This window comes from Thermobia domestica, chromosome 5 (genome assembly GCF_964235325.1).
Source record: "Thermobia domestica chromosome 5, izTheDome1.hap1.1, whole genome shotgun sequence".
Taxonomy (NCBI): domain Eukaryota; kingdom Metazoa; phylum Arthropoda; class Insecta; order Zygentoma; family Lepismatidae; genus Thermobia; species Thermobia domestica.
This window is the reverse complement of record NC_137458.1, coordinates 255,165,470-255,179,019: the sequence shown is the minus strand read 5'-3', so window position 1 is coordinate 255,179,019 and position 13,550 is coordinate 255,165,470. Positions and strand designations below refer to the sequence as shown.

Here is a 13,550-nt window from a genome sequence, read left to right as displayed (position 1 = left end):
GTAAGTATTCGAATATTGATACATATTTATGCACGTATTTTAGAGTAGGATTTGGCGTTTTAATGTAAATCATTGTGTTTTTACATAGAACATATCCAATTATACTACTTAAGTAATTTCTATTAAGCCATTCTTCTTATAAATAACAGGGGAAAATGCTTTGACCATTATATCCTGTTCTACTGCATTGGTGACACCACTCGCTAATTTAGAGTAAGAAGATTTGGACCTGCTGTCGGACAGAAAAACCAAACAAAGCAATAGACGCACATACACATCCACGGGATGGGATAAGGTTAAGAATTCTGAACAATGAAATAAATAAATAAATATTTACGCACAGCGCTATATTTTATTTGACATTTTAAGTACAAAATATATATATTTACTTATTGCAAAATACAATATGTACAACTTTTATATGTATATGTGTTCCCATTTGGAGAAATCGATAATAATCGATGAGCTCCAAATGATTATTTTTTTATTAAAACGTTTTCTTAGTATATTTTTTTCTGAAAACCCGGGTTTATAATCAATAACATGCATTAAGAAGAAAGAGATAAAAGGAAAGATACCGAAAAAAATAGTTTTTTATGGAAACAAAAGACACATCATCCCCTAAGGTTAGACAGGAAGCTCCAGCACAGCCGTACATTACAGGAATAAATATTGATTGATGATTGTTTTCGGTTGTTTACTCGTTCCTTTTGCATAATTGAATCGATGAAAGGGAACGAGTGAACTCATACCATGTGCTCGGCTTCGGAGATCGACTTCTCATACCCTTAACTCCACCAGGGAGAGTTTATAAAAATACAAACCCATTGAAAAGAAATGTCTATCTCGGAGGCCGAGCGACCTCACATACACGATTTGATTTTTTTAAAAATAAAACGATCGATTATTCGATGATAATATATTATCTGCCGGGTTCAACTTGTTCACTTCCTGCCAGCAACATGAGAGGTCTTCGGTTGGAATCCATTCTCATCAGCAACGTATTCAACGGTGTAGGTGCTGCCGTCTGGTGCCACGTAGCTGTAGCTGCCTCGGACTACCTGGACCTCATTCTCGGTGCCAGCATCTCGGAGTTCACCAGTTTCTTGGCGAGATGTGCCGTCGCTGAGTTCATATCTAGAAAATCCAAAGAGTAAATAGATTAGTTTCCACTAAAGAATACGATTGTCACATTATTTGATCTTGATGTGTATTTCTTTTTCTTTAGGTGAGAATTTAAGTTAGAAAATATTGCTTCAGTGAAGCAGTACTATCATTTCAGATTTTTGGGGCGTAAGGGGGAATAAGATGCTCCTCCACTGTAACAAGAATTCGAAATTTTAGAATATTACCATGCTAGTAATTAAATAATATATCACAAACTCATGAAATAATTGTCCCGTTGCCTTCCTCGAAATGACGCCCGTGCAGCAAAAGTATAAAAGTATTACATTTTGATGATAGTTAACTCTACGTGATTTTCTGATTCGTTCTACTCTAATTTGCAAATTTTATATATTCTCACATATTTTAACAAAGCCAGTTTTTTAAATACTTTTTGAATATTGTATATCCAAGCTATTGATTCGTATTTTTTGGCACTTTTGCGTAACATTGGTAATATTTCTGTATTTTTTTCGTGGACTTAACTATTCAATGGAGCATGGACTCAGCATTTTAAATCCAACGGTATAAGGCAATCATGAGGTATAGGCATATCTTTATTAAGGAGTTACCGAACAAAATTCTCAAATACCTAGGTATATGGTAAGAAGTGGGTTCATGAACCATGAATAGTAATTAAAACTTCCAGTATGGAACAAAAAAAGAGCCTTTCAATATAAATTTATGTATGTATTTACTTATTTATTGCTGAGAATTGATAATTTAACACTGAATTAGCAAAATTGAATTTTAATATGCAATACACATTGTTACTATATCAAAGTTTAAAGTTTTGTTCGTTTAAAATAATACAATTAAAGAAAACACTTTCATATTTTTTAAAATGTTTTAAAGAAGCAGAGAAGTGCGCGGAAATATGAATTAGAAGTAAATGAATCTTAAGTTGAAATGTTTTTTTTTTCTATTCTGTTTAGACAAACAACTAGTTTTACATTTAGAAAATTTCAAATATTTGTTCGAGTTGTAATATTTGTCCGAGAGATATCAGTAAAGATTATTCTAAATACATATCTACATTTCATCATTAGATGACATTTAAAGGCGTTGAGTAAATCAACAGATTTGATTCCAATTTAAAACGTATGAAAGGAAATAATTAATGTTCATATTGTGTTCTTATTTTGATAACTGTTGTTATTTAATTCCACTTTTTCAAATAGAAACAACTTCTTCTATTTTATTTAACTCATTGTACTTTGTACTTCATTGGTTCAGTAGGTTATCACAGCTCTTGTAATACCTTAATGGTAGAGTTCATCTATTTATTTTCAAATTTCCCTTACTTACTCATCACTTTCTAGTGGCACCCAATACCTGAGACTGAAATTCCTTGGTAAAAGCTATTCTTCAGATTCTCATAATCCACATATATTTGTTTTCTTCCATTTTCTCGTACATCTCGTACAAGTATCTTCAACTCCCATGGAGTTAAGTCTTAATTACATACGTAGTAATCCTTAAAAAATAATACCCATGTTTGGCTGCGAGCAATTAATCATTTTCTTCCCGCCAATTCTTTCCGAAATGAATATCCCATTATTAGTATAATTTTTGCGATAACTTTCCTTTAGTTTCTTACATTCTGAGTGACATTATGCTAAAACGAAATATTTAACATTACTGAAAACACTATTAACAACACACAGCAATGATTGGAATGGATATCATTACATTTGAAACGTTAGTGCTTCCTATATAAATCTATATATTAAATGTAATATTCTTACGCAAAGCTGTAGTCTCCTAGTCCAATACCAAGATCTGATGTGAAAGATCGAACCTGGACTTCATTAGGATTCTGTGGCCTGGCGAGGGCGAAAGCGAAGAGAGCGGCGAATACAATGACCTAGTATAAAAGAAATAAGAATAATTACATTTTTGGTCGCAATTTACTTAGGGAGAGTTTGGCTAAGATTTAAAAGCTGACTAAATTTGTAATTTTTAAATACAGAGTGTAATTTCATAAGTATATCAGTAAAGATTTCAAATGATATTGTTTATATACCACAAGATCAGGGCTTCTAAAACTACCTAGGTACATTTTAAGCGAGGTCTAATTTATACACAATGTTCTACGGACTATTCCTTCAAAAGCAATTTATGATATTTTTTAAAAAGAAAGTTTTGAACAAATATTTATAATAGTATATTACAGTATATTTTAAAAATTCAATTACTTAAAAAAAAAATACCCTTAATTTTATATAGGTATTAAAGAAACAAAATCATATTAGGGTTTCTTGAATAATTGAAAGCTATTAAGAATACCTTACAATGACAAGTGTCAATATAAGATGTTAAGTCTACGATAATTTTTTTTCTAAAGATGATTTTGCCGCCCCCCCCCCCAAAAAAAAAGAAAAAACTTGTTGTTGATAATACAGAACGTGGTATAACAAATGTTATAAACTGTTAATCCTTTAAAACAAAATGGAAAGCACTTGCTTTTATAATTTCCGGATTCCGTGATTCTCAACTATATTGTATGATATGCAATTCACTTGAATTTTCTATTTGTCTGTCTTTTCTGGACCAACATTCAATCTAAGAGGACACCCAATGGGAGACCTAGAGAACCACTCTTGATCTGCGTATCACAGTTTGAGAAACACTATAATAGATAATCCCTCTTCTCTATAGAGTACATCTGATTTCATACGACACACGCTTACATCAATCTCGAAATTTGGAGACAACCTTAACCTCTTAAATGTTAAATACTAGTTTACATAGCATTCACAGTATCAAAGAGAAATAATCTCCGTTGGTCTTTAGTGTAAGTGAGGTCAAAATAATTTGTAAATAATGTTATCAGGAATATGTGTCAGTTTGTCATTGGATTGCATGGTTAATTGTATTTAACATCTATTTGCAATCCCGGGACTATATAATACGGACCGTTACTATACGTGCATTTGTACTTGTAGTAAGTACACACACCAAGAACAAATCTCAGGACAAGACGGAAGGAAAGAAAGCTTGTTAATCATTTTGCCGTGATTATGTATCATCTGGTCAAGGATAAATAATATTTATTACAATGATATAAATTTGGTAGACTTTTATCTTGCATGAAAATTTTGATGACAGCGATTGACCCAATTTACCGTGTTCGATGTGTTAGTCGCCTCTGAAGTGAAGGTGTATACGTTCTTTCAAGGTACTATACTAGAATCCAGTAACGTTTTGAACTTAAAATTTATCGTTAAATTTTAAAGCATATTTTTCATATTTCGTTTTTTTAAAATAAAATTAATATTAAAACTTGAGAGTCTTTTGTAGTATTTACAAAATGGATGTTCGTACTTCGTTAGAATAGTGGTCGATTCTAAAGGTAGATATAGAGATTTTCTTTACTTTTTCTTTCTTTCGTTCTTTCTTTTTTATTTTACTTTTCTTTTTCTGTAAATTGATCTTTTCAAAACATAGTGTATATTATATTATATAACTTTTTTAAAGAAGTGAAAGTTACTTTGAAAAATTCCGCGGTGATTATTTGTATTTATTTTTTACTATTCTGAAAAAAAGAAATGCGAAATTTGGGGAAAAGAGTTAATGTTCAGTCTTCAATAAATTTTAAACTTCTTGGCGCTACTGATCACCAACTACTGTGACTTGCCAGTCAAACGATGTATAGCAACACATCGTATTTCATCGCTACTGCTTCTGACTTTAGAGATCGGAGTTCGCTACATCTTAATTTAATAGGTTCTTAGATTTGCCTCACAATACTGCCCCATTAAGTTATTGAATGTAGGAGTTCATGCGCCAAAAAATATGAAAAAAAAAAAATCAGCTATAAGAGGTTTAGAATTACTTTCCTATCAGCAGGAAAATTGAAAAAAAAAATGGAATGAAAAAAATTCTGTTTAAAGTCCAACGACTATGAAAGTTACGCTAAGGCAGACGTATGGTTAAAGCAAATAAATGATTATAGAAAAATTGGTGAAATGAGAATGTGGAAGGAAACAGGAGTACCCCCGAGAAAACCTACGAACGCGATGTTGTCCACCAGAAACTTACTTGGACTGGGATCAAACTAGAGGCTCTTCGCACCAGAGGTAAGCGCTCTACAACTGAGAACCAGAAAACTTGAAAGTTTGAATAGTGATTTAAAAGTATTTCCAAATAAACATATAAAAATAGGCATTGATCGTATTATACGCGCAGTAGCTACAACTTCTGTAAATAATATTTTGCATTGCTTTTGTTTGTTCTACTTATGCCTAACGTCTCTTTCCACCACCAAGACTATATGATGCATCAATCCATAGGCCCCTATATCTATAGCTTAATGCAGAATATAAAGAGCATGAGTTCTCACTGGGAATCCAACCCGAGTCTGCCACTCGAAAGTCTAAACGTTAATAATTTAGTCACAAATGAACTCAGAATATATTTTGTAATATTTATAAATGAATTAAACTCCAAAACAATTTATTATTGCATTTAGAAGGATTTGTTGAAACGGATAGTGACAGTAAGATATGAAGAATAAATAAATAAACAAAATGCGAAAGAAGACGATTACTATCTGAAAGTGTTGTTTTCGTAGCGTTCAGTTTCATACTTATCCTTGAGCTAAGAGCTAACCATGACACAAAAATGTTTGCTTCGTAAATGTCAAATTTAATTCAGTCAGCATTGACTTAACAATATTTTGGCTTTCGTTCAGAAAGAAAAAGAAGCAAATACTTAATATTCAAGAATGAGTATTTATTTGCTTCTTTCGGAAGATGGCTCTTAAAGACAATGACACACCTACGTTTTACGAACAGTATTTTAAGTATTCAACACAAGTGTTTCTTCAGTTGCGTTTTATTCTATTTAATTATTGATTTCTATTTCACATAGGATTAAGAAATAAAATATTTCTTCTCAGCATTGTTAGTTGTATATTATATATAAACACATTATAATCAAATTTATTTACTTATATATTTATTGGTAATACGTTGAGCTTAGCTTATGGTTCGTTGTAATATTATGTGTCAAAACTATATGTAGAACTTAGTAACACCGATCCTGGGACTGAAAATATTCGCCCTTCCAAAGTTTGCTTAAGCCCAAAAAATTTGGAAATGAAAATTATATATTTGAGTTATACGTTTCACGATTATGCCGGCTAGACTAAAGGAGACGGTATTTATGAGAAATGAATGCCATGGAAAGAAACGGGAGAAGTATGAGAAAACCAAAGAACACTGTTTGTCCACCACAAATTCCACTTGGTGCGAGCTGGAATCAAACCAGGGACCGCCACGCATCAGAGGTGAACGTTCTACCACTGAGCCATTATGCACTTCCCCCCAAAAGGTGGATATATTTGCTTAGATATATGATAATAAAATACACATACTTGAACGAGCCCACCAAAAGTTATAAAGAAACTGGCGTCACTAGTAGAACTGAAACCTAAGGGCCGACTCTGATAACATTTTTTTTTTTTTTTACGTTGGTTAATGGTTAAAACATGTGGTTTCTTTCTGTGAGGTTTCGAGTTCGTTCTCAGTAAGAGAATGGAATTTTCAATGTCGGTCCAAAAGTTTGAGGGAACAAAAGAGTGTGAGTAGTTGAAAAAAAGGTTATAATTCAAGGTTATAAGAGAACTGAATTTTCCCTTCTCCTGTTTTTTCTTTTTTCTTTTTTTTCTTTTTTTCTTTTTTTCTTTTTTTCTTTCTTTCTTTTTTTTTTTTTTTTTTTTTGAATTCACTAGATTATTAACTACGAGAAGATGAAACGAAATTGGCCTAGTAAAGAAATGAATCTCGGCTTCCTGATTTCCGAATGTACTCTTCAACAGTAACTTAAGGGCAGTATGACCACTTTTCTTTTTTTGTGGGAATCATGGCTTAAAATGAGATTACATGGAATGAAATTTCTAGAGGGAAAAATGAAATGAAATGAAATCTTTGAGTTTTACGTCCTACGGTTATGCCAAAGGAGACGGTGATGATGAGAAATGAATGAAATGGTGGAATGAAGAAAGTGGGAGGAAACGGGAGAACCCCAAGAAAACCCACGAGCACGGTGTTTGTCCACCACAAAGTCCACACGGCGCGAGCTGGGATAAAACCAGGGACCCCAAGCACCGGAGGTGAACGCTCTACCGCTAAGCAACCGCGCAACTTTCTAGAATAAACTCTTATGGTTATGAACCGAGGCTAAGGGAGACTATGATACTACTACTACTACTACTACTACTACTACTACTACTACTACTACTACTACTAATAATAATAATAATAATAATAATAATAATAATAATAATAATAATAATAATAGTAATAAATAAAACGTTGCAATGAAAGGAAACAGAAGAAACATGAGAAAACTCATGCACGCGGTGTTTGCCCACTACGAAGTTCACTTGGCGTGTATTGGAATCGAACCAGAGACCACACGCGCCAGAAGGGAGCGCTCTACCGCTAAGCCACCACCAGTTTAATGTAATTAACTTGATTAGAGGTTTGTATGATGTTCAGAAAGGGCTAAAAAAAAAAAAATGAAATGAAATGAAATCTTTGAGTTTAATGTACCACGATTATTCCCGACAGGCTAAGGGGGATGGTTAATTAAGACAAGTAAATGATAGCTGGAAGAATTGGCGGAATGAAATTGTGGGAGGAAACAGAGGTACCCTGAGAAAACACGCGGACACAATATTGTCTACCACGAACTTACTTGGCCAGGGATCGGGTCAGGGATCCCATGCAGTATAGGTAAACGCTCTACCACTGAGCCACTTTGCAGCTTAAGAAAACAAGCTGTTGATTTTCAGTTTACTGATGTGTGGCCTTCATAAATCGAATCCAATGCCTATTTCAGTTGCGAGTTTTCTTGAAAGGAATATTGTACGTTTTTCATGTAGTAGCTCTCTTCCTCACGACGACAGGTGAACACCATGTTGCCAATATAGTTTAATTTACGGCAATAGTCACCCTTCCAAATATTGTTCATTTTCCGAACTGCTTGACTTCATTCCTCACGGAAACTACTAGACCAGTACCTAGTGCGTTGACAATAATTCAATAAATTGTACCGTGACCCCAAATGCTGTTAAAATTACTCGAATAATTTTAGAACTGTTATTTGAATATACATTTTTAACGATAGATTAATAATGTATTTTTCGAATTCGAATTTTAACACGGGCTGCGGTGGCTCAATGGCAAAGCGATCACCTTTGTTGCATGAGATCGTTGATTCGATCTCAGCTCGCGCCAAGTGAACTTTGTGGTGGACAAATACCGTGTGCGTGGGGTTCTCCCGTTTCCTACCATTTCACTCATTTCTCATCACCAACTGCTTTAGCCTACTCCGGCATAACCGAAGGGGGGGAGGGTAAAACTCAAAGATTTCGAATTTTAACAATTCTAACTAGAATCTACTTGGATATATGAAGTGGAATAAATTTTTTAAAAAAGAAAAAGCTCACCATGCATTTCGTAGCTCAGTGTATAATTGAGCACTCACCCTAGTAAAAAGGAACCGGGATCTGATAGTCCTTTTGTTTAGCTTGCAAATTTTATAATTAAAGTTTTTTTTTTTTTTACCTCACCTCATCTCCTACTTTAAAAAAAATAGTGGGTAACATAAAGATATTAATGAATAGATATTATAAATGCAGAAAGCAAGTCAGGTACGATAAAAAGTTAAAAAGTACTGAATGGTATTATTGAACAACCAAAGCAGAAGAAATTTCTAGTTATCAACTAATTGTGTATATCAAAGTATTTTCTAGAATCATGCACACAAGTATGTTGGTTAAAACTAATGGTACGAAATGAAATAAAATTTGAAGAAAAATTGATAATATTGGAAAACAAAATGAATTAGACGAATAATTCTACTTATTTTTATGTTACTTCGGTATCATACGAAGTACCTTGCATATGATAATCGTGGAGCATACTACGTTTAAGATTTTTTACGCTATCTATCTTACATCGTATTTTTTTCTGAATAAAAATAAATGAAAGATTAACAGTATTATTATTTTCTTTGTGCTTACTTAATATGATACACTAGCTATAGTGTTAGTAATATCATACATAGCTCAGAGTAACAAAGAAAGTATATAACATGCACGTAGTAAGAGATTTTCTCCAAATACAGTAAGTACGTAACACTTTTGTTATTTGCAAGTTCGATACTTAGTGTGAAAACCCAGTCTCGAAACCTTCGTCTACGTACTGATCTAATTTCCTTTTAATTTGCAACTTTCTATCGTTGAATAATGTAAATTGAATGAATAGCTCGTGTGTTACTAAAACGTGTGGTTACGGGTTCGACTCCCTTTAGTGGGACAACACTGTCACACTTGAAATGAAATAAAATCTTTGAGTTTAACATCCAGTGATCATACCTGTTAGACTAAGGGAGACGATGACTAAGGCGAGTGAATGATGATAGAAGAGAATCAGTAGAATGAGAAGGTGGAGGAAACCGAGAGTATCCCGAGAAAACCCGCGAACCAGAGACTCCACGCACCAAAGGTAAGTGCTCTACCATGGCCCCCATTGTCAGAGTTATACAACATCTTGAGGTAGTTGGAAAAGCTGGAAAAGATACTTGAATTAACAAGAATCGAACTGTGGTCTAGAAAGCGGGCAGAATTTACGGGTTGTTGTGGTTGATACGTTGATCCTGTACTACCCGATTTAAAGCCATCTGGTAATACATCTTTGTGGGTTATACCTAAGGAAACTTATGACTCCTTAGTACGTTTCAAACTTGGAAGTAATTAGTACTTCTTGATTCCTGCTTTACCTCTTGGAAAACCTTATTTTGGATGTGTTGAATCCATTTTTTCTTTTAGCCCATTGAACAACTAAAAATGAACGAAGCGAAATTTTCAGTTTTATATTCCATGGAGATTATATCCTGTAGACTAAAACAAATGAATGAGTAACGAAAGCAAATGGTTATGAAAAAAATACTGGAATGAGAATGTGGGAGGAAACAGGAGAACACCGAGAAAACCCACGATCACATGTTCTCCACCACACATGACCTGGGATCGAACCAGAGACCTCTCAGCGCACCGAAGTAATCATTTAAGTGTGGTTGCCTTGGGATATATTTATGAAACGAAACACTGAAATGGAATGTTCGATGTTTTACGACCCACTAGCGTGGTAACAGCCTATTTTAAGACATGTCTAAGAACTCTAGTTGTCTAGTATTCTAGTTGTCTAATCACTATATAATCCATTGAAATAGGACTTTTTCGTTGATTCTCACACTGATAGCATGTGAAGAAATCTTGTAAATACCCAGCGACAGGGAAACAGATCCGAAGCCAGTTAATTGCATGAGACACTGACAACAAAATTATGTTTGTAATTAAAAGGTATTTTCTTTTCGCATTTACAGTCCTGGGTTCGATTCTCGACTAAGAATCCCTTGCGTACGGGACACCATATAGTGTTACTCTTCAATTTCCACATATGCACAAAACCACACTATGTCCTTTTCGTTTCGGTGTCACACTTGCTGGCAGTCCCACAGTGGTTTCTCTTTTCAACTTTACAGTAAGTGTTAACCAGTGCTACTAAACATTACCGCAGCTAGAAATTAAACCGGCAAATACAGTAGAAGCCACGGATTCTTCAAACAATGTATATGCGTAATGCTGTTAAGAAAGTTATCACGAAGAAGAAGTATTATGCAAGGAACCGGCACTTCAACTCACCACCTTCATGTTGACTATAGAGAATGTGTGTGTCTTCGTTTAACAATGTATGCAAACGACGTTTGTCGGTCTTCTTGAGTTGCTACTAGAAGCGCTGTGCTGTGAGCGTTTGTCTCTGCTTAGGTCACCCATACCTTTCCCTTTTATACCATCAAAGCACATTGGAAGTCACCTACCTCCCCTCTCAGCATTTTGCCTGTAAGCCATTCTCGCGGAGTCTTGCTTTACAAGTGAAAGGGTCGACCCCCTTCCGGGCGAAGATTCAACCAAAAGGCCCAACCTCCTGACATTTTTCTTTTAAAGGGGACCATGAACGTAACAGAGACTAGCATCTTTACTAGCGGCTGTCCTTATATCTCCCCCTCCCCCCTCCTCGATCCCCGTTTCCTCACACAGAATCCCACTTACACCCACAGACCAAAAAAACATATAGACATGCAACATACTCAGATTGCCCCATGACCTCGAAAGAAGTCCTGGTGACATTTTGGCTACATGATTGGTTTAGCAGACTTATAATAAGAAGATTGTTTATATATTACATCTAAATGCTAAGCTTGATTATAATAACATTATAAAATACTATACTCTTTGTATCTTTTGTTGTATGGTACATGTGCCGAAAACACCTGAGGGTACATATTACTGGCATTAAGTAAAAGGGAAAATTAAAAGAAAGAGAAAAAATGTCCTGACAAAATGTCTTGTGAAAAACAGACCAGTAGATGGTCATTATAGCTATACTACCTATAATGAAAGTACTTATTAATGAATTATCTGGTGAAGATACGGGAAATAAGACGTGTGTGAAGAAGTATTGCTGTGTCATAATATCGCATAATAGACCGTTAATCACTACCTCATAGCTTTATGTAAGGATATAAATTTTACTTTTAATATCTTTCCTTTAACATGGTTCGATAAGTGCTTGAATCTTACAGTTCAATTTCTATTATTTTAAACTGCTGGAGAAAATACAATGTTAAAATTTGAGAACGTGAACTGTTAAATGTAGGCAGGCACGTAGCCAAGGGGTGGGTCCGGGGGGTCAGGACCCCCCCTTCGAGACCAGAAATAAAAAAATAAGGAAGGATAAAACAAAGAGAAACGAGAAATAGGAAGAGTCAGCGTTAAAAATAAAAAGCTAAAAATAAAAATAATTTTTCATCATCGCTTCTCTGTAGTATTAAACATGTTATTTCAGAAACGGTTTTCAATTGCTACTTTAACTTGTCATTTGGCACAGACAGTATTTGACACATATTAAAAACAAAAAGTTATGTGGATGAAAGTTCCGTTAACATTTGATTCAATAGAGAAAGGAACGCAAGTATTGTAAAATATTTTACAAGACATTATTGGATACGTACTTTTTTAAAATAGTTGAGGTCATAATGAAAGGAAAATGGTTATATTTGGATGAACAGAAGAAGGAACGTAGATATTGTAAAATCTTTTTAAATCTTTTTAATATTCATTTATTCGACATTTCTTCATAGTTTGTTACTAAAATACTTACTATCATGTCCTCATGTTATTGTCCTAATAAACCAATATGTGTTGCTAGTAAAATAGTGATCAAGCCCCTTGTGTGATAACCACAATATTTCACATCACACTTACCTCCCCCCCCCTTTCCATTACGAAATCCTGACTAAACGAACCAGTATATGTTACCACTAAAATAGTTTAGAATAATCGAACTCTGGTGTGGATAACCCTAGTATTTCATGTCTCGGACCCCCCCTATTACGAAATCCTGGCTACGTGCCTGATGTAGGTTGATTTTTCACAAAGCACAGATCTTCTATAAGAATGATATTTGGTTCGAGTCACGGCCAGGTGGTCCATAGTTTCATCCCGGTATCATGATTTTAGATTCCCTCGGGGGGGGGGGTGTTCAATACACAAGGGCTGAAAGTAGTATTACCAAAAGTACTGTTAATCCATATTCAGTTAAATCTTACATAGTCCCAGAGAATTTTGTTGCTCGAGGGTGAAGATTTCTTCCCTGGCTAACCTCTTAAATCTTCATTAATTCCCAGTAGAAGGTATTTGAGTGTCATTTTAAGCATTAAAACACCAATATAATCTATATTCCGCATGGGTACAGTGGTGTACACGAAAAAGAAGTTTCCAGATTTTAACCTCTTTCCCTTGAACAAGAAATTATCAAAAAAAATAAATAAATAAATAAATAAATAAAATAAAATAAAATAAACATTACCATATTTGTATTAGAATGTGTATTGAAACTATATGAACTTGAAAGATTCTGATTAGATGCAGATGAAATTCTGCATTAGAATTGCCACCCATTCCGATTTTTTTTCAGGAGAGTTCCGATTTTGAAGGAAATGTCCCACGTCCCAACTTGATTCTATCGGAACTTTGAAATGTCCCTACTTTCTTATTTATTGAAGAAGATTATAACTTTTATTATTATTATTATTATTACATTATTATTATTATTATTATTATTATTATTATTATTATTATTATTATTATTATTATTATTATTATTATTATTATTATTATTATTATTATTATTATTATTATTGGAACCTAGTTTCCACATTATTATACAGAGCCTTGAAAATAAGAGGAAGCTTCAGAACAGCAACAGACATTTAGCTAGGAATGTGCCTGGCAACAAAAAGTCGAAAGT

The 13,550-nt window shown here is 34.0% G+C and overlaps 1 protein-coding gene across 1 annotated transcript; it reads right to left on the bottom strand.

The window, feature by feature from the left end:
* Positions 1 to 332: 332 nt before the first annotated feature.
* LOC145686553 (endocuticle structural glycoprotein SgAbd-5-like) lies at positions 333 to 11,037 on the bottom strand. The gene is made up of 3 exons (XM_081759990.1): positions 10,883 to 11,037; positions 2,913 to 3,031; positions 333 to 1,137 (listed from the first exon to the last, which is right to left on the bottom strand). The coding sequence occupies exons 1-3, from the start codon at positions 10,889 to 10,891 to the stop codon at positions 945 to 947; spliced, it is 321 nt and encodes a 106-aa protein (XP_081616116.1). The 5' UTR covers positions 10,892 to 11,037; the 3' UTR covers positions 333 to 944.
* Between the last annotated feature and the right edge of the window lie 2,513 nt (positions 11,038 to 13,550).